The sequence below is a fragment of the Doryrhamphus excisus genome, chromosome 3 (genome assembly GCF_030265055.1).
Source record: "Doryrhamphus excisus isolate RoL2022-K1 chromosome 3, RoL_Dexc_1.0, whole genome shotgun sequence".
Lineage (NCBI taxonomy): Eukaryota > Metazoa > Chordata > Actinopteri > Syngnathiformes > Syngnathidae > Doryrhamphus > Doryrhamphus excisus.
The window spans coordinates 21,869,604-21,895,839 of NC_080468.1; the positions used below are offsets into that span (position 1 = coordinate 21,869,604).

At 42.3% G+C, this 26,236-nt stretch overlaps 2 protein-coding genes across 4 annotated transcripts in view; one reads left to right on the forward strand and one right to left on the reverse strand.

Annotated features, from left to right (window-relative positions):
* LOC131125250 (mu-type opioid receptor-like) overlaps positions 1–26,236 on the reverse strand; it is a 62,916-nt gene that overhangs the window by 20,407 nt on the left and 16,273 nt on the right. The window lies entirely within an intron of this gene.
* Positions 1–26,236, forward strand: part of trpc5a (transient receptor potential cation channel, subfamily C, member 5a) — a 49,265-nt gene that overhangs the window by 8,732 nt on the left and 14,297 nt on the right. The window contains exons 2-7 of the mRNA XM_058066605.1: positions 17,498–17,539; positions 17,619–17,972; positions 19,714–19,830; positions 19,901–19,963; positions 20,065–20,202; positions 20,333–20,539. Of these exons, the coding sequence (XP_057922588.1) occupies positions 17,507–17,539; positions 17,619–17,972; positions 19,714–19,830; positions 19,901–19,963; positions 20,065–20,202; positions 20,333–20,539 (912 nt within the window). The 5' untranslated portion in view covers positions 17,498–17,506. The remainder of the gene's footprint in view (positions 1–17,497; positions 17,540–17,618; positions 17,973–19,713; positions 19,831–19,900; positions 19,964–20,064; positions 20,203–20,332; positions 20,540–26,236) is intronic.

A 26,236-nucleotide genomic window follows, 5' to 3' on the forward strand; every position in this document is an offset into this window, starting at 1 on the left:
GTCTGTGTTCTGCAAGTTCTCTATTTAATCTCCAAATGTTTCTTCCTCCTCCAAAACTATTGACACATCACTCAAATCTTGGCTAATCACTGTCAACATCCAATTGTGTATCAGCTTCTTTTTGTTTGTTTTTTTTTAGCTGTTTTATGTCTTTAGAACCACAGAAAAGAAAAAAGAGCAGTTTTCCTTTAATACATCATATTGGTGCTGCAAACTCATTCATTCATTTTCTACCGCTTTTCCCCACGAGGGTCGCGGGGGGTGCTGGAGCCCATCCCAGTTGTCTTCGGACGTGAGGCAGGGTACACCCTGGACTGGTCGCCAGCCAATCACAGGTCACATATAGACAAACAACCATTCACACTCACATTCATACCTATGGACAATTTGGAGTCGCCAATTAACCTAGCATGTTTTTGGAATGTGGGAGGAAACCGGAGTACCCGGAGAAAACCCACGCATGCACGGGGAGAACATGCAAACTCCACACAGAGATGGGTGGAATTGAACCTTGGTCTCCTAGCTGTCAGGTCTGCATGCTAACCACACGACCGCCGTGCCGCCTGTGCTGCAAACTATAGAAACAAATTTCAATTTTGTACTATTGCAGTGTTTCTCCGACCTGATATATATAAATATAAATTATATTGTATACATAATGCCAGATCACAGCAGAATCTAACAGTGTATTTTCATATAAACCATTGTTGTTTTATAAAAGAAAACAGCCTTATCTGATTAATCTTATTAACACACCAGCATGTCATTTCTGTCTCTCCACGGCCGTCGCATTTACATCTGCTCTGTGTATCTTGTGCGGAGGAGTGATGCTGTATGAGTCTGTATGTGTGCACTCCAAATGGAACTGTCGAGAAGTAATCACATTTCCATTGGCTGTGCTGCATGCATACATATGTGCGTGTTTGATGGCAAATGTCCAAACATTGAATTTAGGGTCCAATAGATGAGAGACAGCAATGGCCCCCTAAGCCCCGTTTTCACCAAGCAGTGCAGCCGTATTGCTTCTTTACATTATTGCACTTCTCATACAGTTGGGTCTGCACGGGCGACAAGTGTAAAGTGTCTCAGTCAGAAGCCGCTTCGAGTTGAGAAACACTGCGAGCTCGTTAGGTTGACAAGGCAGGGGTGATGCTCATTAGAACACGGCGGTTTTATCTCCGCAAGCAGCTTTTAAAAAGTAGCTCGGCTGATGATCAGTGAAAAACGGCATTAAACTCAACTTAGTCCTCAAGCCTGCAGAGGGATTCATCACAGAGATATAAATCTCCTCCCTCGGGGTATGGTGTCGTCCGCTGGAGCTTAAAAAGTAAAAACGGGTTGTCTGAGCTGAGCTTTGTTTGCTTGGCTCCGGGAGCGAGGGCAGTTTTATACTAAGAGTCAGCAGCTTGACAGGTGTCACTCAACGTCGGGATCCACAATAGTGTAAACAAGCATTAGTCAATGCTTTACCTTTTCCTGTGAGCCCACAATGAGGGCTTTTTAGAGCAATGTGATCCAAACCGGTCAGCAGAAGCACCGCAGTTATGACTACATTCCAGTGTGATGTCACTCTGCGCTTTAATATTTGTCAGTGTGCCCTCCAAGTATAAATGAGGCAGGGTTATTGGAGTCCACTTCCTCTATTAGGCCCGGTCTCAGTTGGCCTCTTTTACTTTTAATTTCCTCAGTGCGCTCTTGTCCCTTTGGCTCGCTGATGAATCGAAGCAGCCGGAGAACCGGGGAGCAACCAACCAACCAGCGTTGATAACCGAACGTAGCAAACACACAAGCAGCAACAAGAATTCCCTCTTGTGTAAAAGATAACCACCTAAGGCAGTGATTTTCAACCACTGTGCCGCGGCACACTAGTGTACCTTGAGAAACCGTCAGGTGTGCCGTGAGGAATTATCCAATATCACTTTTTATAATTAACATTTATTAATCATCATTTGCAAATATTATTATATCAATAGCCATGAATATATGGACCCAAATATTCTAATTGCATTTGGTTTATTTGCTCAAACGGAAAGAATTGAACAGGGATGGAATATTCCTTTAACCCAGGGGTCTCAAACACGCGGCCGGCGGGCCACACTAGTTTGAGGCCCCCGCCTTGATATGAAAGTTCAATGTCATGTACCCAGAAAAAATTATTACGTTTGATTAATGTTCATGTTAAAGTTTAAATAACTGTTAATAGTTATCCTCCCTATTCGTGTGGAAGTGGTAAGTTTAAAGGAAATCACTTGAAGGCTACCGTTTAGGTCGCTAGCTCTATACTTTATTCACAAGTGCAGTTTTATTAAAAAAGAAAATATATATCTATATAAGGGCGGCACGGCGGTCGAATGGGTAGCGCGCAGACCTCACAGCTAGGAGACCAGGGTTCGATTCCACCCTTGGGCATCTCTGTGTGGAGTTTGCATGTTCTCCCCGTGCATGCGTGGGTTTTCTCCGGGTACTCCGGTTTCCTCCCACATTCCAAAAACATGCTAGGTTAATTGGCGACTCCAAATTGTCCATAGGTATGAATGTGAGTGTGAATGGTTGTTTGTCTATATGTGCCCTGTGATTGGCTGGCGACCAGTCCAGGGTGTACCCCGCCTCTCGCCCGAAGACAGCTGGGATAGGCTCCAGCACCCCCCGCGACCCTTGTGAGGAAAAAGCGGTAGAAAATGAATGAATGAATGAATATCTATATAAAACATGTCCTGAGTTTAATTATAAAATATTAGCAAGATTGAATTTGATCTTTTCCTGTTTAAATTGATCCCGGGTGCGTTCTTACAGCGCATGCTCAGATATGACGTAACACGCAGATCCGGACGTTCTTCACTTTTAAAAATGGAGGCCAGCAATCGGCATTGGACTAAGCAAAGTTTGTTTTTGATTCAAACTAAATTTCAAGACTGGACAGACGAAAAACTGACAATAAGAAAAACCCGGGGATGTCGGTATCACGTGATGTTGATGTTTACGTTTTACTGGGCATGCCCTATTGACTATTCTGGTTGATTTTAACAGCGCATGTAGACAAGAGATTGGAATATTCCTTTCTATGGATACCATTGTTTCCCGAAAGGTCATTCGGAAAGAGAAAAAGTGGTCATGTAAAAAACGTGGCTACTGTGGAGTGTCTGTGGTGTAAAGACTGGTACTATTGGTCAGTGTGGCAACACCTAGCTTGTTCCGCCGATAGACTTATTGATGCACGTGTGAGGTTGTGGTGACATTTTGTAACATTTTTGGTTAAAAATGTAAAAAAATGTAAAAAAAACGTGCCGTGGCTCAAAAAAGGTTGAAAAACACTGACCTAAGGTACCTGAGTTAGGTTTCATTTACAGCACTCAGCACAGTGAAGAACGGAGTAGAGAACATCACGTTAATCCGTAACGTTGTCTGCTACGTTCTTCTCCTCAGCAGTCACATTGTCTCCCCTATTTCTCCTCACATCTATTATGTGCGTTCCTACTTGTCCCACTTGTCCGCAGCCTCTAAATAGGATTAGCAATCTCTTGCTCGTGTTGGTGTTGACCGCCTCTTATTCATCACAAACAAAGCTCAGCTGGTTGGCTTCTGGTTGTACATCGTATACCTTCGCCACGCCCTCATTGGCCACATATTCTGTGGATGTTCTTTACATTGTGGAGGGGGTGAAGTGACATTTCGCTCCTCTTCATCCAGGCAGGCCGCCAGCATCAAGGACATCTTGCACATTTACTGCCATGAACTTAAAGGCAGTGAAAATCCATTTGCTTAATTAGGTACTTGGATTAATTATTCACCTGCAAGAAGACGTCACCATCCGCAGTGTATTTATCTCATATCTGCGTTCTTACGTTTAAGATATGGGTTAGGAAAAGAAGTAGAATATGCATTTTTTTTTTAATCCTTCCAGCTGTGCAGTCAAATTTAAAGCCGACAATAGTTGGCGTGTAAAAGTAAAACAAATGAAGTAATGCTCCAAACTGAGCTCTCTTATCTTTATTGATAATTTTATATTCTGTTTGAGTGCTTCATACTCTTTTTCTTCCTTTTTCCTCCTCCCTGAATCCAATTACTGCTTCTCCCTCAACAGCCCACTTGTTCCTCGGGGATCAATAAAGTTTTCCTCTAATCCAATTGAAAGAGACGCTTTGTTGGGGTTATGTTGTTGGTTTGCAAGCGAGACGTTCAGAGACACTCTGTGCTTTTGGGAGCGCACCAGCCGCACAAAATGGTGCAAGGATATACTTTTTTTTTCTAATTCAGGCTCTTATTGTGAAAGTTCTCACCTTCTAACCCAGGGGTGGGCAAACTACGGCCCGGGGGCCACATCCGGCCCGCCAAGTGTTTGAATACGGCCCGCCCAATCTTTCCAAAGTATTTCATTTAAACTCAACATACAACCTGGCATCATGGCCTGAGCCAACCTTTTAATGGTTTAATTTCGTTGTTTGACATGGTCTGTTGTTTACAAAGTGCTCCTGAAAAAAGAGACACAAGCACATAATCATAATAAAAATTAAAATAATAATTATTATGTTATTATTATAACTATTATGATTATTATATTTCGTATATTAATGCTAATTATTATATTAATTATATATAATAATATTGTTATATTTGCATATTTTACATAATAATAATAATATAATAATTATTATTTTAATTTTATTTTAATTATTATAATATTTTATTATTTTTAAAATATTTAAATATAAATAAAAAAAAAATAATAATAGCAGATTGCATGACAATTTTACAGATACAATAATACCAGGTGGACTGTTACGTGTAAAATATATAGTCTGTGCCCCCCCCCCCCCCCCCCGGAAATTTTGTTATATCAATGCGGCCCGCGAGTCAAAAAGTTTGCCCACCCCTGTTCTAACCCCTGATTTCTTCAGACTCTTCTACACTTTAAGAAGCAATTTAATTTTGCTGCGAGCTCATAGGGAAATTATGGTGATTTACTTTGTGTTTAGCCTTTTTATGGACCCGTCAAGCAATTAAGGATAATGGTTACATTTTTTCGTTTTCCATTTCCTCTCTGAGGAAAGGCTAGGAAGCAGATACTAACAATTGCACCCTGACAGCTGTGGAGCTACACTGTTTGTGTTCCATTGTGCTCTCGCCGATGCTCATTTCCAGCACAGTGAAGGAGTCTTGTGAGCCACAAAAAGTGTTTACCGTGTCGTCATGGCGACAAGCGTAGCCTCGGCTCAAGTTGTACAACTTAGAATGAGAGAGCAGAGCGTCATGAGGGGAAGCGGCTCCGAATGACGGCTGGTTAAGAGTGTAAAAGGCTGCCATTAACGGACTTGTTGCTGATGTCATCATCGAGTGGGAAGCATCAAAAAGACTAGGATGTGAGTCAATTTGAGCAATTCAATATGTATAATATGTACACCCCTGGGAACTACTCCTGAGTACTTCATCATGAGTTGTGACAGTGTAGATGTAGATGTGATGTCCCAAATCCATTACTGTCATTGCACACTTACCAGAAATAACAATCACAGTATGTATCCGCTTCCTCTTTTCTCCATTTTAACTGTAAATTGCAAACACTTGGGTTCGTACCTCTCCTTATTATGCATTCAAAAATGTTAACTGTAAGTATGCACATTGAAAAAGCATATAGGTGCTGATGTGGGAAGCAGACGTACTCGACTCCTGTGTTTTTTTTTTTTTTTTTCTTCTTCTCGTCTGTGCAGTCTATCACAGCAAGCCGCACTGTGCTTTGACATTTAATTTAGGCCTGTACGGGAAAATCAATATCCCATAGAAGGTCCTGTTAGAGGCCTTTACAGTGGAATGTATTTAACTCCTATGTCATGCCAAGAAGCTAACATGAGGATCTTAAAACATCTGCATTTTATAAAGCGGCCATTGACAAAGGATATGATAAAAACAGTCAAATGCTCGGGATGGTATGAGCTAATACTCGTAATCGGTATCAGTGGCCAAATACAAGATTGGATATCGTGAATTTTTTTTTTAACCCATCTGATTGATCACATAAATGCTCAATTTGCTCATGAACCTAGACACATTGTAGCACCGTTCCAAGAGCATGAAAAGCGTGAATTAGCCTATAGCACCAGTCATCTGTCAGCGATATGGAGTGAGAAACAGCCGAGTGCAATTTGTACAACACGAGTACACAAATCTTGACAAAACGCAGCATGCTAAAGAGCATGCATGAGTTTTTTATAGTATAAACCGGCGTTAAGAGGAAAGGTGAGCTGCAGCAACAGTCATTCAATCCACCCGAGTCTGCCCTCCTTTGGCAGTCACACCAACTCTGCACCTTCAACAAGTGTCAAGAGTGAAAGGTTCTTTAGCGCAGCCTCTTCTGATATTGTATCCGGTGGCAAAATGCTATGAAAATTATTATTATTTTAAGTAGCATTGCAGCAGTATTGCATAGCTTGAGTGATGCTTGTGAACTATTTTCAGGGCTCGACAATAACGTTGTACCGATGGCCCGGGGCAAGTTAAAACAAAATTCGGGCAAGTAAATCCAATCATTAATATTCCCGTCGGGCAAGTGCACTTTAGCATGCCGTACTGCCAAGAGTTTTTTTTAAAGCGGTTCTTGTTGGGTGTTGGTAAAACACGGACTGCGTAATTTCGCTGGTAATTTGCAAACCAATCCTTGCAAATCTTGAAATGGACCAATCAGAATCGTTTTTTTAGACCGCGGTCGGTAATCCACAATCCGCGTTTTACCCACACCCGTTCTTGTTCGCGATCAACCAATCAGTGATGGTTTTACTAAGAAAACATCTATCATGGCGTCCCTGCCAACATGGTCTAATTCTTCAACAACTTCTGAAGGAAAACACCAAAAAGTGATGAAACAGTGCCTCCTGAACAAGTATTTTATTAGCGGCAGCAAATCAAATGATGGCACAGGTGAGTGAATCACATTGCTGTGACAATTTGAAGTGGTCACAATGAAACACCGCCCATTAGATCCAATACCAAGTGCTGATTTTGCACAAGCTGCAAAATCTAGCGGTTTCATTTCTCTGTGTATTTTTCTCACCTTTGCTTCACAAATTATTGTTTGACCATTGAGCATTTTTTTCTGGATTAAAAACACTTTACTAGTACACAAATGTGTCAAATGTTTCATTGTGGTGCACAACTTCTAAATATCACTGCTTACTACGACTACCATGTGTAAGGTAGCATGGCTTGCCATGTTAACATACATCTCCACAAATTTTCAGACATTCCTCCAAATACAATGCATCAGTACTATTATCTGATGAATTATCAGCATATATTGATATATGATATCATTATGGCAGTCTTTTCATTTTACATGGGGCAAGTTCGGGCAAGTAGTTCTCGCCTTAAGGATTCCCCATGGGCAAGTCATTTTTGTTTTTAACGTAGAGCCCTGTATTTTATTTCTTCCTTCAGGCGAGTATATGCGTTGTAAATATGTGTTGTTTTCAGACGTCTGTATGTAGGGGCGGAGGAAATCTGTTTTAGTTTTTCCACAAAGTTTTTAAATTCTGAGCATTCCATTTACCTTTCACGCTTATTTTACCAGCATAGAGTGTGTGATTTTTGGGTTATAATGACAGTACTCACGGTTAAGGAAGACATGGTCACCGATGCAATTCTAATAACTTTGTTAATGTAAGCTACTTTTCATGACACCATAATTATGTTTGCACAATTGGACAGGATATTGTGCACAATGTTCATATTTTAAAGTGTGTTATGTGTTGAGAATATCTCTTGATTGAAGTGAGACAAGCTGTGGCCCTCGTCCTTGATTTCACTCAGAAATTGCACGACACCAGCGGGCATCCAAAAATAAATATAATCTTGGAAATACCCAATAAAAACAGAATCTACTGTTAAACACAAAGATTTGCGGAAATTGACAATGTGAATAAAATGCTGTCATCCTGAGAAGGATCGTGTGGGGAAGTATTTCCCCGGGCGGACCACTCAATCGTGGTGGAACCAAAAACTTGGTTTAAAAAAAACTTCAAAACTCCTCTTATATTGAGCATGAATGGAATCTGGTGGAGTTAGCTTAGCTTAGTTTATCAGAGCATGCTTGCATGGCTGTATGAGTACTGCATGTTAATGCTGTGGTTACATTACATTACTATAATGCAATTGGAATTGCATCAGTCTATCTTAATCATGAGCATTAGTTTGTTGTGTTTAGCAATGTCTACAGAAGCTGACATAATTATATGATGGACAAAATTTACTTATGCATCAATAAATGTAAGGCATTCAACAGACATTTTATTTACTGGCACAAAAGTACACACTCAAAAACAAAAAATGTGTAAAAGGTACAAAAAAAAACTATTAAAAATTAGTGGAATTTGGTTTCTATGTTAGTTTAGTTCGAGAAGGTTCGTGTTTGTGAGAATATTCCGCTATGATTGAGTAGTCGGCTGGGGAAATATTTCCCAACAGAAACATTCCTTCTCCTCGTGATGACAGCATTTTATTCACATTATGTGGATTTCCATGAGATTCCATATTTAATGTATCGGATAGGTATCAGTATTGGCAGATGGTAATGAAAAATCATTGCTGTCCTAATCAAATACGATGAAGTTGACGAAAAAGACAAAAAACTGGTCACAATGACACACTGGCCCCTCACCCATTGGTCACTGCTAATGTGAAATATTATTCCACAGCCTGACAGCAATAAAAAAAAAAGTACTATATTAAATCTTTTGGAGATAAAAGGTTGGGATCAATTGTGGCTATGATTAAAAGGCCACACATCACTTCCTCTGTTTAATGAGCTCTCAGCGATATCAATGACGGCGCTTTACTTCCCAAGGACGTCATTCACATTTGCAGGATAACTGACTTTCGACATCGAAGATTGCTTAGTTGTGACCTGATATTAAAAAAAAAATAATCTAAAATATGTGTGTGGATACACTCAATTCACCAATACACATAAGAGTGTTTATTATTGTAGTCGTTGACCTGCACTGCACCTCAGCTGATCGGAATATTTTGACTCTCGTGTAAATAAAAAATTGCATGCCACTCTTGCATAAATGTGGCATTTTGTAAAAAAATAAAATAAAATAAAATAAAAATAAAGCACACTTCTACAAGCTGGGTTCAAGCCTTGATGCACCAGCAGCAGAGTGTCTGCTTTCTGATTGGGCCCAATCGACATTTCATGCTGCACATTAGGACTCTTCATGGCCCATAAACATGTCAGACTGACTTTAGTGCCATTGGTGCTGAGACCGTATCCATACATCGATCCGAGGCACACAACTCACCCTGACGATAAGAGATTTGGATTCGGCCGAATGCAGCAAACCAGAATAACATGATTCCAAGGAGACACGGTGCTGCTTTCGGCCATGGAATTGGTGTCCTCGCCAGTAGCTGATGCGGAACTTCTAGGAGAAGTGGAGTCGGCATAATTAGATTTGATCACGTGATGCGGTGCACATTAAGCTGGCAGCTGGAGTCAAAGGAGGAGATACATTTCCCATCTGTGACAGACTGCATTTATTCTGACCGCAGGGAAACATGGAAAGGGGGAATAAAAGGTCAAGCGGTGTCTTCTTCTGAAAAGTCTTCGTGTTCACGTCCAAGATGATGAGAACGCTTTTGTTTGCGATACGAGAAATGTTGTATCATCAGAATCACACAGGGGAGATTAGATCAATAAATAAGAACACGCTAACACTTCACCGTTGACTAATGCCGCAGTAATTGTGCGTCTCCACCCCCAAGGAGGACTCATGGCGCCCTCAGCGGGTCCGTCTGACTGATGGGTGACCCTCTGTACTCGCTACGCCAGTGGTCTCAAACATTCGGCCCGCGGGCCAAATGTGGCCCGCATGACACGAGTTTGAGGCCCCCGCCTTGATATGAAAGTTTAATGTTAGTGCGGCCCGCGCAAGTTTGATATGGATGCTGTATGGTATCATGTACCCAGAAAAAAATATTACGTTTGATTAATGTTCATGTTAAAGGTTAAATAACTGTTAATAGTTATCCTCCCTATCCGTGTGGAAGTGGTAAGTTTTGTGCTATTTAAGTTTAAAGGAAATAACTTGAAGGCTACCGTTTAGGTCGCTAGCTCTCTAGTTTGCGAGTTAGCATGTGTCTCAAGACCCTGCAGTTGCGCAATATGTTGTAAATAAAAAAAGTATAAATGTGACTATAGTCGTGTTTTGTCATGTCTACAGGGCTCTAATAATGCTTTGTTCATTTTAATCGGAAAAAAATAATTTGTCTACCCACCAACTATATGTGGTTTATGAAGTTTTTATAATTTGCCGTTTTATTATTATTATTATATTTATTTATTACTGATTGATTTTCTTTATTCTTGATTTGTTTATTTATTTTTCATCTTATTTTGTGCAGAAAAATAAAAAGTAAGATATTTGAGAACAGTGGAATGTTTTATCAGAGCTTTTATTGTAGAAAATCGGAACCAAAGCACTGAAAAAAAATTTAATAAATTTTTTTAATAAATGCGTTTTTTTTTTTTTTTTGAAAACCTGATGCGGCCCAGCCTTGCCCAGACCCTAGCTCCAGTGGCCCCCGGGTAAATTGAGTTTGAGACCCCTGCGCTACCCCAACACCTAAGCTCTCATGCTGTCAATATGGATACAGTTATGCATGTTATGTCTACATATACACAGTGTGTGTGTATGTGAATGTGCCAGACGCATTGTCACAGTGGTTGTCAGGACAACCACAGTAGCGACGATGACAGTCTCGTTCATTAGGGAGCCACGGAAAGGGCAGACGACTCTCGGGACCCTAACCCTGTTGTCTGGTCTACTCTGTGTGTGTGCAGTTGACTTCAATGTCATCTTTTATTTTATGATTTGCCTTCACTTAAGGCCACCATGTTCTTGACACACACACCTAAATGACTCACTGCTGGCTGTCAGATGTCGCTCATGAATATTAACACTTCCTGCGAGTCACCGAAGCCACGCCGCGCTCATGTACTGGCACTTATTAAAACATGTGAGGAAGAGCTCCATCTGTCCGCTTGTCTGCCATCTCTTCCCTCCTCTTTTTTTTTTTTTAACATCCCTGACCAACCCCTCTCACTGCCTTTAAAAACATTTTAAAATGTTCTCTCTCTTTTTGCCGCATGGTTCAATGCTGACGGAACCACTTCATTAGTGCTTCGTTAGGCTCAGATGGAACGCAGCATGAAAAACAGCACACATTCTTGATGTATGGACTTCATTATTCACATTTTTATGACATTTTGCATCAACATCCCTTGCAGAAATTATGCTATATTTGTTTTCTATATGGAAATGTAAAGCCAGTTGGCAATTAGAGGTGCACAAAAAATAAATAAAAAATAGGAAAATGGAGAGAGAGAGAGCGGGAACAAGGTGTGCAAAAAGCATCATGATGAGGATCCATGCAAAATGTTTGACTCCATTTTTTTTAGGACTCTCATCTTCTGCTTAGAGTTTAACTACAGTAAACCTCGGATATATCGGATTCAATTGTTCCCACTGGTTTTGTCCGATATAAGCGAAATCCGTTATATGCGTATACCGGAAAATGTCCGTTTTACGCATATATCGGATTTATATCCGGTATATGCGTGAATCGGATTTTATCCGTTATAAAAAGGCACTTCCTTGACTATGTTTCCAATGTACCTGGACGCGCAGGCAACGCTGCAAACGCTGCAAATGACGTCGTATAGCGGCCTGTCACGATTCGGCGAATCGGAGCGCCACGATGCGGCCATCCGATATATGCGAGGGAAATTTAATGGAAATGCATTGGAACGGGACTGGAGATTTTGTCCGAAATAGGCGAAATCCGTTATAAAAAATCCGATATATGCAATGAATTTTTATTGGAAATGCATTACAGAAAAATCGGTTCTTTTTTATCTGTCCGTTGTGAGCGAATTTCCGATATATCCGAGTCTGATATATCCGAGGTTTACTGTATGACCAGGACACACAAGCGCTCACCTTATAGTTGTGTGTGTGTGTGTGTGTGTGTGTGTGTGTGTGCACGAGTGCCTGGGAAGCACTAGCGGTATCAGATCAAAAGAAGCTATCCAACATCTGCTTGCTGTCTTCCTGGCTAATTAAACACACACGCACACACACGGGGGGAGACCAATTAGCTGTTAGCGTTTGATTTTGTAAACAAGTTGACTGACATTTGAAGCCACGGCTTCAACTTTCATGTGCTCTAACAATACTGTATTACATTCACCGCTTGATTGATGGACACGCTTACAGTGGGGTCAACAGCAAAGGGGGGCACACTACCTCTAGACATGAGCGCATTTAGCTTTCACACTCTCCATTATGCATCATGTCATGTACATATAGTACAGGCTTGAGCACAGGACTCTAATGAGGCTCAATTCCTCCGCTGATGAGGCGGGGCAATTGAACGCATGCACTCATGGTCGGAGACCCGCCGTTTTAACCTCTAACCCCGCTGCTGCAAGCTAATACTCGGCTCCTGTTACCATGGCGACGCCTGCACCTCTTTCTGTCATGACTAAGCACCACGAGAAACATACTTGTACACACACACGTGCGTGCGTTTACGCACGGGTGTGTGAATAATGTAAAAAAATACTACCGCACTTCCATTTCCACACGCACGCACAAACAGACATAATAATCGCTCAATTTATACACATCCCATCGTTCAAATGTGTGCATGTGTGTTTAGTTCATTTAGATCACAATATAGTTTAAACACACACACACACACACAGGTGACATTTGCATGCAAAGCCACATAAAGCTCGACTGTGAAACATGAGAATGAGGCCAATTAAGAAGACTGATGTAGCGCAGCAAATTCAATTCTAGCCCTTTACATCATTCTATACCGGTCGGAGAAAGGATACAAGGAAGCATGAAAGGTGGTGGTGGTGGGGTGGGAGTGAGAACTAAGAACTCCGGTGGTAGTGTTGGTGGTGGTGGCGGCTGCATCTTTTGCTGACGCTGCCTCACATGCGGCTATCCCGTGTTTGTTGGGACGGCAGCCATGACACCTCCAAACAAAGGCTTACATAAGTATAGTATCTGGAGAAGTAGGCAGACAGCGATCATCAAACCATATTCGGTTTATTTATGTCACCATAAAAAATAGATTCAATTAAAGCACAGAGAAGAAATCCACAAATATGTGGGAGCGAAAATGCTGAGTTGCAAATAAACGGGCATCCACTGGAGGGATGCAGTGGATGCAGCTCAAGTCAAGTGTTGATCAGCAAGTTTGTTGTTGAGACGCATGTTCGGGTTCTTAAACGGGGGGGAGGACTGCAGCAGTAAAGAGGCACAGAGGAGAAGAATGAATGAGAACGTTATGGGAGATGTTGGAGAAGAAAGTTGAGAAGAAAGGTGAAGGTGAGGAAGGGAGACGGTGAGTGATGCAGGAGGGACGAATGAGACGGCGAGCAGATGGTCAGGATGGATGGATGGATGGAGGTGAGGAACCAAGTTGTGGGGGTAGATGAGGGTGAAGTGGAAAATGTGATGGAGGCTCAAAAGGACAAGTGAAGGGCAGAATTAGAAGCGAGACAAAAAGGTAGCAAGGGGATAATTGGGGAGAGGGGGGGGGGATTAGAGCGGTAGCAAGAAGAACGCTCCCCCAGGAGTGCTGGTAGCAGCGGGGTTGTGATATCTTCAGTTCCGCTCGCGGCCTCGTCTCCCCAAATACTGAATGCCTTTTGGTTCTAAATTTAGAGCGTTACACAACAAAAGGTTGCATCATCTGCCAACATACTTTCTATTCGCCAGATTTTTCCTCTCGTCTCATTTCGTTCTCCTGCCTCTGCTCTCTGGACTGGTAGTGGGCAAGGCTCATAAATGTGTTTGTTTGTAATTACGTCTCTCAGCTAAATAAAGGTCATAGGAAGAGCAAACAAACAAACACTCACTTCGGTCATGTCAATGTCGTTTTTATTTATTCACTTGTTTGGGTGGACTGAATAGAACAAAGGACAGACGGGACGCGGCGGGGGAGCAAATTCACTTCTAGAGGTGAAAAGTGGTATTGCGAGGCAACTCTTAAAAATAACACAACTGTTGAGTCAGTTGAGGACGATGCATCATGTTCCGTGTATCAGAATCAATATCATGGTGACTTCCTCGACCGGCAGTTGTCTGTCTGGCATCATTTACAGTTGATTTTTTTTTTTTAGAAAGTTTGTACCACTGCAGGGTTTATTAGCGCTAACAATTCTTCATTCTTTATGATACAATCTCTAGGATCTATGTCCCCCTCGGCATATACACAAAGCCATTCCATCTATGGTAACACTGTATTCCACTAACATGCGATTTCTGTTGGAATGGCTTTGCAGGCTCCACATTTAGACCACCAAGTCATTCCAGTTCTGACACTGACCCCCCCCAAACTGATTCGTGGGCTTCACTTTCTCTTCTCGCCCGCCTAACCTTATCCAACCTGGAGATCATCCCTGGTATATTCATGCTCAAAAAGATAAGCTTATGGATTCTTTAATAGTCCAAAAGTAGTCACATTTTGACAAATTTGATATGAAAGTCACAAAAAAAGGTTGCATTTGTTAGGTATGGAATATGTTCCTCACACAATTTCATAGGAAAACAGAATTTTATGAGGAAAATAGTTGGGAAAAAATGTTGGAATTTTATGATAAATGTTATCATTATAATTGGCGACTCCAAATTGTCCATAGGTATGAATGTGAGTGTGAATGGTTGTTTGTCTATATGTGCCCTGTGATTGGCTGGCGACCAGTCTAGGGTGTACCCCGCCTTACGCCCGAAGACAGCTGGGATAGGCTCCAGCACCCCCCGCGACCCTCGTGAGGAAAAAGCGGTAGAAAATGAATGAATTAATGAATGTCATCATTATGAGAAAAAGGCAAACTTTTCCAGGAAAAAGTCCTTATTTTACAAAACTAAGGTCGAAATAAGACGAGAAAGTTGTACTTTTCCTGGTAAAAAGTTTCATTTTATATACCAGTAGAGCTGTTTACACATGAGCCAAACTGTTTTATGTTTTGGATTTTGCTCCCTTACTGTACCAAAAATTAACTGAACTCTGACCTTCAAACAAAATACATGTTCAAGCTTAATTTTCGCGTCTTTTCCTATTTCCTGTGAAACCAGTGTGAGAGAAAAAGGGCAGGGCATAGGGAAAGGTTTGTGGACAGCAGGCACTCCAGTGGGAAGAAGGAGAGGTTTGTGAGGAGAATGCAATGTGATGATGAACGAGACAAACATGGAGATACGGGGTGGGGTGAGGGTGGGGGGGTTCGTGGAGACAGACCTATTTTGCAGCCTGACAGCTCATTGGACGACAGCGAAGGAGTGAGCGGCGGAGAGAAAGTTTGATGAAGTGCAGCAAAGATGGGAAGATGGTAGAGCGTGATGAAGCGAGGTAGATAATTGGCCCGAGCAGTGCAGTGAAATTGCGGCTGCGAATGAATAGAGAGCAAAGAGTAAGTGGTGAGGAGAGAAGAGTTCCATGAGCAAAACAAAAAAAAAAAGTCTTAACGATCCGTGATGTTCTTGCATAAAAAGATGCGTTTCTTGATACGCACTCTGCATGGTTACAGTGTTCCAGCAACCAAAAAAATGTAAATAATACAAATTAAAGCAGAACTGTGCCACTCCAAACATTGTTTACAACATAATCTTGTTACCTTCTCCTCACTTGTTTTGATCCTATTGTGGAAGCACAATCATGCGTTAATTACGGTTACAAAATAATTGATACAGCGAGCAGGTGAGAAATATTAAACACAGCCGTGTAGAGACAGAAATGTATTAATAACATCCACAATTTTAGACATTTTAATTTCACAAAGAGTTCAAGACCTCGTATCTGCACAGCACGATGATGCAGTGATGATTTTTTCAAAATGGTGTTGAAGGTGCAGATCGTACACCGTACACAACTTTTTTGAACGGTGTAGATCGGTCAAGTAAAACCAAACATACGATCAATACCAGGATTTCCCATGCATTCATTTATTTTTGTGGTGGGACGCCACGATTATTTTTGGACCACGTGCTCACATGCACATTCATGGTTTGTCGTTACAACTCCGCCCAGTAATTGACTTGTCACCATGGCAACAGTCTTATGGTACAAGCAAAAAACAACAACAACAAAGAGCTACCATTTTAAGATGTAACTACTAACTGTTATTTACAAGTGCCTGCAATGCATGCTGGGTACTCAAGCAACACCTCCCCTCAAAGTTATAATATAGTGGTATATTATATGTAAAATGACATGTACTTTATTTAATAATCACCACACCAAGACACATTTTGTATGATTAAAAAAAAAAAATTGCCCGTGCATGTTATAAGGCGCACGCAAACATGTCTCCCAAAACACAAAATGAAACCATCACCCACAAATAAAAAACTTTTAGAGATTTGTTATGACTCAGTTTTACTTGTCCATACTCAAAAACAGTTTGATAGTTTTGTGTCATGGCCAATGATGCTAATTTGATGATGATGATGACATGAAAAAATGACATCCTATCCTATTCTTACAATTTCAATGTAATTAAGTGGAGCTCTTTGAGGGGGGGTTATATTAACCGAAGGGTAAACACTTCATGTACTGTAGGTGAAATAAGAGTGACATTCCCCCGGGTGGCGTGAAAAGAGAGAGAGAGCGATAGAGTGAGCTAGGCAGCGAGCTGAAAGTTTATCTGCATTGCTGTACCATACTCAGCGAAGCATTGTAAAACCGTCAGCATAAATTGTCCTGCGGCATGCTGATCTTCGACGAATCTGCATTCTGCCCGCCACGCGTACGCCACCGCAGAGGTCTACCCATTCATTTAAAAGGCGTCCCATCATTTACCCACCAACAGATGTTCAGCTGCAAAAACCCCACAGGCATGAAGAACTCTCAATCCGTTCAACATCTTCTCAATATCCAGACTATTCAAGGAAATTTCTGCAAAATTGTAACGAAATATGACCAGATGACAAACAAATGCTCCCCAGGTACCAAAGTTATTGACGTACCAATGTCGGCTTTCTTGGGAACCTCCATTCACTGTGTATTGAAGTCATAAAATGCTACTATAATATCAAATTCACTCTCTTGCTGTTTACGTTCTGTTCCTATCAGCGAAGGGTTTGAAATAATTGCACCCTCTGCTCTAGTAAAAGAGTTATGAGTGAGTTATGTCCATCTGTCATGTGTCATCTCACAACAATCCAAACATAATTTGTCACTTTAGCACATTTTTACCATCTGCTGGACCACAACATCATTTTGACCGTTGTCTTTTTTTATTCCTCTAACACTATTGGAGCACATCTTCCAATTGTTGTGCAGGGCACGGGGATTAAGTGCAAGAACTCCGCTATCATGCTATTTTGGTGTTTGTGTCGAGTGTGTGAGGAGTTATTAATTTGAGACTTAGTGCTGCTAATTTTTTTTTTTGGCCTATTTTGCCTAATCCTGTGTCTTTTCTCCCTTCAAGAGTGTCCAAATGAATCCCATGACTCAGCTTTACTACAAGAAGGTGAGAATGTCCACGCTAACGTGCACCTTAAAGAACGTAACCGTGCGTGTTACACTCACACTGTTTTTATGCTCTCAAGGCGACGTATTCGCCGTACCGTGACCGCATCCCTCTGCAGATCGTGCGGGCTGAGGTGGAGTTATCGGCGGAGGAGCGAGCCTACCTCACGGCAGTAGAAAAGGGCGACTATGCGGGTGTCAAACACGCGCTGCGCGAGGCGGAGGTCTACTACAATATGGACGTCAACTGTCTGGACCCGCTTGGTCGCAGCGCTCTACTCATCGCCATTGAGAACGAGAACCTGGAGATCATGGAACTCCTGCTCGACCACGGGATCCACACCGGGGACGCCCTGCTGTATGCCATTAGGAAGGAGGTGGTGGGCGCCGTGGAGCTGCTACTGTCACATAGGCGGCCGAGCGGTGAGAAACAGGTGTGTGCTGCAAATTACGTTAAAGTCTATTTTAGGTACATGTAACTTTATGTCCTCATTTTTGACATTAATGATGTTGTAGACTTAAGCTGCTAACTAGTCCTGTTGAACACGTTTACATGCGCACAATATTCCGGTTAGGATTCATGTTCTGTTTAAGACCAGATGTGATTGAACCCACAATGAGGCTACACACAAAAATAAACTTGATTCACACCAAAATGGGATCTAATGACAGCATTTTTTTTTGTTTTACTTAACAAGATGCATCACAAACAAATGCTGCCATTTTATTCAAGGACTCTCACTGCTTGAGAATTCTAGTTTCTAGTTAATTTTTTTGTGAGTGATACAAATTCGGGAGAACAGTGCAAACAACATAAAATGTAGTACAAATATTCCTGTTTACATGTTACATCGTCATATGCCCTATACTGTTGTTAATAACTTCATCCTGAAGACAAAATTATTGCCTTTGTGTCACATTTTGCATCATATTCTGATCAAAACCATTATTAGATCGATAGCTTCTTTCAGTTTTTAAGATACTGCTTGAAAAAAAATAGTGTTCCGTTGTTTACATGAATTTTCCTCATGATTTATGGCCTAATATTGGGTTTGATACAGGCATATGCTGAGGTTCCCTATGGTTTTTTTTTTAACAACTAGAAAATGACCTTTATGTGGAAGTGGCAACCTGACAAAGATATACTGGAAAGTATTCCTGGTTAATACAAGAATATCGTGTGCATGTAAACTTTTATTTTAGGGCCATACCGAAGTTGACTTGAGGTCTTGACTTGAGGCTGCAGCAGTGTAAACAAACATCCTCCATGCAAACTGCCATGTTAGCCTCTTGTTAGCTTCTTTCCCAAGCAAAAACGCATGGCAACCACGGTGATGACAAGGATAAGGCTACGGAAAGAGAAGTGGGCGGAGGGAACGCGGGCCGCATTTGATGAGACATGGAAAGACGGATGGAAAAGTGAGCGTTCCAAACAGCTGAAAATGACAAAGATGAGACACGGGTGGATGGAGGGAAGCCAGACAGAGAAATGAGGAATAAGAAATGAGGAAAGGAACACAGAGAGAGAGAGAGAGAGAGAGACATGCAGATGAGGGAAGGCACTCTTCGGTCTTCTTTGATGTGAGAAGTGTGTGTGTGTGAATGCAAATGTGCATCTATTTTTGCTGTAAATGTGATGAACAAAAACACAAAACTTCCTGTACTTTACTGTCCAGGGACTGAATGTGGACGCGTGTGTGTGTGTGTGCGTTTGTTGGTCTTTAATAAGTGTTGCTCCCCACCAGGGCAGCTTTTCTCACACTCCTTATCAAATCCAAAGAAAAGTGAGAGATGCGATAAGGAAAAAGAGGGATTTGTCAGCAGAGAGATCGGAGGGAGACAAGCGACGAGGAAGAGGGGGCTGATGGGAAGTGAAGGTTACCCGAGGAGAGAGAGGAGGAAGAAAGCAAATATGAGATGAAGAGGGAGTGTGAAGAGGAGGACATGGATGCAGACGTAGGGAGCGGTGGGAAAAAGTGGGGCAGGAGGAGGTGAGCTGAGGAGGATGCAATGAAGCGAAAGGCAACAAGATGAGAAGTGGAGGCTTGGTTCTCCCTCAGAAAGATGAAAGAGTCCACGTGTGGACTCGAGTCTTCTTGTCGCACTCCACTTTCCTACCTTCACACCGGACACACTTTGGCATCCATAATAATCCTCATGAGATGTCTTCTCCAGGTTCCCTCACTGATGATGGATAGTCAGTTTTCAGAGTTCACCCCTGACATAACTCCCATCATGCTCGCTGCTCACACCAACAACTACGAGATCATCAAGCTGCTCGTGCAGAGAAAGGTAAACTGTCAGTCAGCGGATGGTTGTATTTGATTGACAGGCCGTATCACATCCTCTTCAACTATTTCAGGTCACCATTCCCAGACCGCACCAGATCCGCTGCGACTGTGTGGAGTGTGTCTCCAGTTCAGAGGTAGGCGGGTCTGGGGTCACTGATGTTAGACCTGAGAGAAGGCCATGTCCATTTGAGTTTTCCCCATCAAACACTTTGGTTCATATCCTCGTCCTTTGCAGGTGGACAGCCTACGGCACTCGCGGTCTCGACTGAACATCTACAAGGCTTTGGCATCACCCTCGCTCATTGCACTGTCCAGCGAGGATCCGATCCTGACGGCTTTCAGATTGGGCTGGGAACTCAAAGAACTCAGCAAGGTGCATGTTTGATTCTGCGTTTTACTTTAAACAGATGTTCCTCTAAATGTAGGAGAACCCCACTGATAAAAGACAAGTAGTAAATATGTGTTTTAAACAGCAACAATAACAAAGACATTTTCCCCTGCAGGTGGAGAATGAGTTCCGCCAGGAGTATGAAGAGCTTTCTCAGCAGTGTAAACGCTTTGCCAAGGATCTTCTGGATCAGGCTAGGAGTTCCAGAGAACTTGAGACCATCCTGAACCACAGGGACAATGACCAGAGTGAAGAACTGGACCCCAGGCAGTGCCACGACCTAGCCAAACTCAAGCTAGCCATCAAATACCACCAAAAAGAGGTTGGTAAAGCTTTAGCCATATTGCTGATCTTCGTACAATGTGTATCCTTGTGGACAAGAATAGAATGTCCTTCTCATGGACATGTAGACTGGGCTGAAAATAGTGTTTCCAAGTGTAGAACTCTGGGTACAAGAACATATTTTTCTGCTAGTGAAGCAAGAAGCATGAAGAAAGACGTCTAGAAAGAAGGGAGGAGAGGAGGGACGACTGAGGGAGTCAAAGCGGAGGACTGAGCCAGATAACAAGCTGCCGCCATACAAAGAAAAGAGCTTTAATGGGACAGAAAGAGGAGGGAAAAAACTGAGAGCTCGGGGGATCAAGCCAGCAAGAAGGAAGATTTAGCGGCGTGGAGAAAAGGCGCCCAAGGCATCTCTTGGTCTGTCCGCGTGTTTCTCACCACCACCGCCGCTGCCGCCGCCGCCCGCGGCTTCCTGCAGCAGGCGGGTGCTGCCAGACAGATGAAAGCAGAAAGACATGATGGCGGCAGGAAGATCTTAAGAAAATGAGGATAGTGGGCGACATTTCAGCAGGTAGTGAAGAGCATGATGAAGCTTTCAAAAGGAGGGAAGGGAAGGTTTAGGAGACATTTCTGTTTGACAATGACTGAATGCCCACCGAGGATGTAAAGAGGTCAGTTTTTTTTCCCAGATTTTGGATCAAAGGGATACTGATTTCATGAGATAAGACAATGGAATTTTCTAAATGTGCAATCCAGATCAGATCCAGATAAAAAATGGGCCGTGTCTTAAATGGAATACACCTAGAGTACACACAATAAAGTATATTATGTCGCAAATGTTGACGGTGTACTGCTGTCCCAAATTGATTACTGTTGTTGGACACTTCCTGGAAAGGGCGATTACTTCCTCTTCTTTTTCTCTCCTTTTAAATAGTCAGTGCAGTCATTATTTGGAACATTTTGAGTGCAACATCCGGTACTGAGAGTGCAAATTAAAATTCTGCAGTCTGCACTTAAATTGCTAAGTGCAAGTATGGAAGTATATCAATTCAAACTTCTGGGTGATTTCTTATACAGGAATCAATCACAAATCAATACAGTTATTGTGCAAAACGATTGGGCAACACTGTGTACTTAGTTCCTAGGTGCACAAATTTCAAAATGTGATACTGGTGAAAATAGACTAATTCAGCCCAAGTCGTATACACACAACCACACGAGCGTGCTAAACTAACAATACCGAGCTTCCATTCATGCTCTGTAAGCGGAGATTCCGCCAACTTCACCGGTGTTTATCGCCATTTTAACCCGTTTAGGTCAGGAAGAGGTCTTCTTGTATCTGCCACGATTGAGAAATCCGCGGGAAAAATGCTCCCTCAGAGAAACATTCCTTCTCCTCACGATGAAAACATTCCTTAACATTATGTCAATTTCAATGAGATTCCGCTTTGAACGGTAAATTCCGTTTTGATTGGCCAATTCCGTGAATTGCAACTTCTCAAGTAAGTCCTTCCCGTTCTGCTACATGGCCAAGATGCTGACTATTGAATGTGGGCTCAGCGTTAATGCGCTTACTGTTTGCACTCAAAAAGCTACGTGTCAGTACAGACTATGCCAATTGAGACACAGCAACTGGTCTGACATCCTTAAAACCAGATAAGATTTGCAAGATATATTAGTTTTTCGTTTTTTTTTTAACAGACAAGACTGTTTGGAAATGAAAAAAAAAATCTCAGGTAATCATCCGTGAACAAACGATGCAGTTCTCAAGGGAGTGAGGAGGCAAGCATGTAAGCAAGGGGGGGGGGAGGAAGACAGGAAGACTACACGCTACATGTATTCATATTTAATCAGTGTCGCGTGTGACGGGGGGGCAAAGAACGAGATGATGCAGACGCGAGCGCGCAGAGTGGGAAGTGGGCAGGAAGTCTCATGTCGCCATGACGACAACAGATGTTGGTAAACAGACGCCTCATTAGCCTCTCCAGACACCCTGAGCTTGTATGTGTTTATAGCTGTTAGTGAGGGCTAATCTGGGCTTTGTGCTCACCGTGATGGAATATTACATGGCCTCATCACTACACACATTATCGTTCACCTGCTGTTGCCACTTGCTTTCTGTTTTTTTTTTCTTGTGTATCTGGGTCTTTTGTGTGTCTGTGTGTATGTGTGTGTGTGTGTTCTGGCACATCGCTCAGTGTGATGAGGTCGCGGGGTTGCGCTAAGAGCTGCCACCATGTTTTAGCATCCTAGGGGTTTATGGCACAATTATGTAATGCTTTGATTGTGTATGCGAGACGTGCTATTGTGTCTCTCACACACACACACACACACGCACACCTGCATGCCTTTCATGAAAAGATGTGGAGGATGTTTGAAATACTCAATGCGTTTAATACAAAGCAACATCATCATTATTCACATTTGTTAATGCCTCCGAGATGATCTACCCACTGACTGTCTTTTATTAGTGTGTTTGTGTTTGTGTGTGAAAGGGATAGCCCGTCAGCAACCTTTAATGCCATCAATGCAAATTACATTTGCAATATGTTCGGGACACCAATACAACACATGTGTCCCTTTGTTATGCATTTTTAAATCTTTACTATCTCTCTCCCATATGTTTAAAGCTTTGGGTTAATGGGTGGGTGGGCATATGGAATATGCTGTCAGGTAAATAAGTAAAATAAGTATATAGTAAATAAAATGGTAGCGGCATGGTGGTCTAGTGGTTAGCGCGCAGACCTCACAGCTAGGAGACCAGGGTTCAATTCCACCCTTGGCCATCTCTGTGTGGAGTTTGCATGTTCACCCCGTGCATGCATGGGTTTTCTCCGGGTACTCCGGTTTCCTCCCACATTCCAAATACAGCGACTCCAAATTGTCCATAGGTATGAATGTGAGTGTGAATGGTTGTTTGTCTATATGTGCCCTGTGATTGGCTGGCGACCAGTCCAGGGTGTATCCTGTCTCTCGCCCGAAGACAGCTGGGATAGACTCCAGCACCCCCGCGACCCTCGTGAGGAAAAGCGGTAGAAAATGAATGAAAGTATATAGTAAATAAAATGGTAGCGGCACGGCGGTCTAGTGGTTAGCGCGCAGACCTCACAGCTAGGAGACCAGGGTTCAATTCCACCCTTGGCCATCTCTGTGTGGAGTTTGCATGTTCTCCCCGTGCATGCATGGGTTTTCTCCGGGTACTCCGGTTTCCTCCCACATTCCAAAAACATGCTAGGTTAATCAGCGACTCCAAATTGTCCATAGGTATGAATGTGAGTGTGAATGGTTGTTTGTCTATATGTGCCCTGTGATTGGCTGGCGACCAGTCCAGGGTGGACCTCGCCTCTACCCCAAAGACAGCTGGGATAGGCTCCAGCAACCCCGCGGTAGAAAATGAATGAATGAGTAAATAAAATGCTATTTACAGTAGTAAAGGAACAATGTGTATCCGCCTGTTCATTAATTACTTGTTGTGATCTAATGTAGTGGTACGACTCTTTAATTTCATACCGTGTGAATCTGAAGCCCAGTCTGACTGTCATCAGGACACGCAGGAAGTGGTCAACTTTGGAAAGTGAAGGTCGTGTAAGCGATGGCAACATTTAGTGCACATTGTATGCATTATTCATGCTTTGGTTATACGAACTGAGACCTTAACCTTCAATAATTAAGGCTGTCACGGATGCACATATAAAGACCAACAAACGGGACAAGAAAAAGTTGCTGCTGTTGTCATTATGAAAACCATTATTGTTTTTTTTTTTGTCTTTAACCACAATTGAACCTGCCATCCAACTTTGTTATGCGTGTGTCTGAATCATTTAACACATCTTTTATTTGTCTTTGATAGCTGCTAAACTATTCATGTGATGTGAGTGAGCGTGTGTCCGCCAGACCATAATTTGCCACATGTGTGTGTTCAAGTAATCAACAGCATCACTCATGGTTTCACGCACTTGAAGTCAGAAAATGAGTTAATCAATCAAAAGGAAAACGTCATCGCTTTCATTACTCAATTAGCAAGCGGCCTTTGCCTTCATGACAACAAATATGTTGCACCGAAACACTCATTGAACCATTCACTCACCGAACAAGTGATGAAAAAGAAAAGGAACAGAAAATTGATCACCAGTTAAAAGGTGGCGAGGAGACACAAAAGCACACTTCATATTTGCATATAAATCACAAGATGGAATCAGTGCTAGCGTAGCCTTGGTTTAGCATACTGCTTTGTCAAGTGGCGTAAGCAGGTGACATCAGACCTCAAAGTAATTGAATTCACCAGCGCCACGTAGCGTTGCCTCGGTTAGCATATGGCTCCCTTTAGGGGTCAGAGCCTCGGCAATCAAATTAGATGGAAAGAAGCATTTTATGCAACACTTTAAAAAAAAAACAACGCTAGTGAGATTGGAGGCCTCTGTCATGTACTGTAGTATCACCATCACAAATGTGGACACGCTATGTATTTATCTTCATGAAGCAACCACACAGTAAGTGTTTTTAAGACAAGAAATATATAGTACAATGACAACAATAGTTGTTCAGTGACACTTTAAAAATTTAGCCTAAAAAATTTACTTTAGCCTCAACCAGAAGCTAGCCGGATAACTCAAGCTAACTGCTAGCTAGTAATATCAATCTGATACATCCTTGGTATTGCTCCACCTACTGCAACTACACAATATAGTTTTCTCTTTTTTGTCATGACTGAAACATTTGTGAGTCATATTTTTTCCCACATTTTACTCCAAATTGCAAGCTACCATATTTGATGTTTAATCGAGTTGTAAAAAGGGGCCACGTCATGAAAAACTTCCACCTTGACGTCTTTCCAATAAAGACGTTGCATTTATGCAGTAGTTGCAGTTGCAACTTGATGACCCTTTGTGTTTTCCCAGAATCAATGTCTTATAGCAAACAATCCAACTCAGCAAGCTGCTGAAATAAGAACGTATTCACCCCTCGCCGCGCTCCAGGCTCCCCTCAGCAGGGTAACAGCGGTCATCAGAAGTTTCCATTAAGAGTTAAATAAGAAGGAGTTTGTGGGCAACATGGAGCGCCAGGCCTTCCAACTCAGCTCATTTCCTCCCCTGAGCCACCTCCCTGGAGTCACCGCATGACGCCTGGCTGCTTTTATTAATCACGTTTTGTCAAAGAAAGACAAATTAATCCCTGCCTGCTTTGTTTGTGTCGTCACTGAAATGGCAATTAAGCAGAACAAATGAGAACATTCGCAACAAGAACGATTCAGCGTGGCTGAACTTGCCACGTTGTAGTTCTCAGTTAACGTTTTTAAAAAAAACGTTGCGTGGAAGTCGGCCATCGCCAGCAGCTCTGATTTCATGCTCTTTGTGTATTAGAACATAAGCTGCTTTGTGGGTCGTTTGAGGGCCCTTGATTGGTTGATAGCGGATGATAACTTTGCTTCAAACTTAGACGTCGGTGGACGGACAATGGCGGAAGAGAAGAAAAGAGCAGCGCTAGTTTGTCTGAGCCTGCATTAGCATACTGCTGCCATAGCAACAGAAACCCAAACCACAGTCTAGCGTGAGAGCCAGGAGGATGGAGAGAGAATGAAGGAGACTGGAGAGGATGGCAGGGAAGGGGGCAAGAATGCAAAAGAAGGATGGGGAGTCAGACAATTAGAGGAAAGGAATCTGCATTGTAAGCATCATGGGTACTGTAGTTTTTAACTATATATTAACTATAAATTAATTTCTTTTCTTTTTTTTGCTTG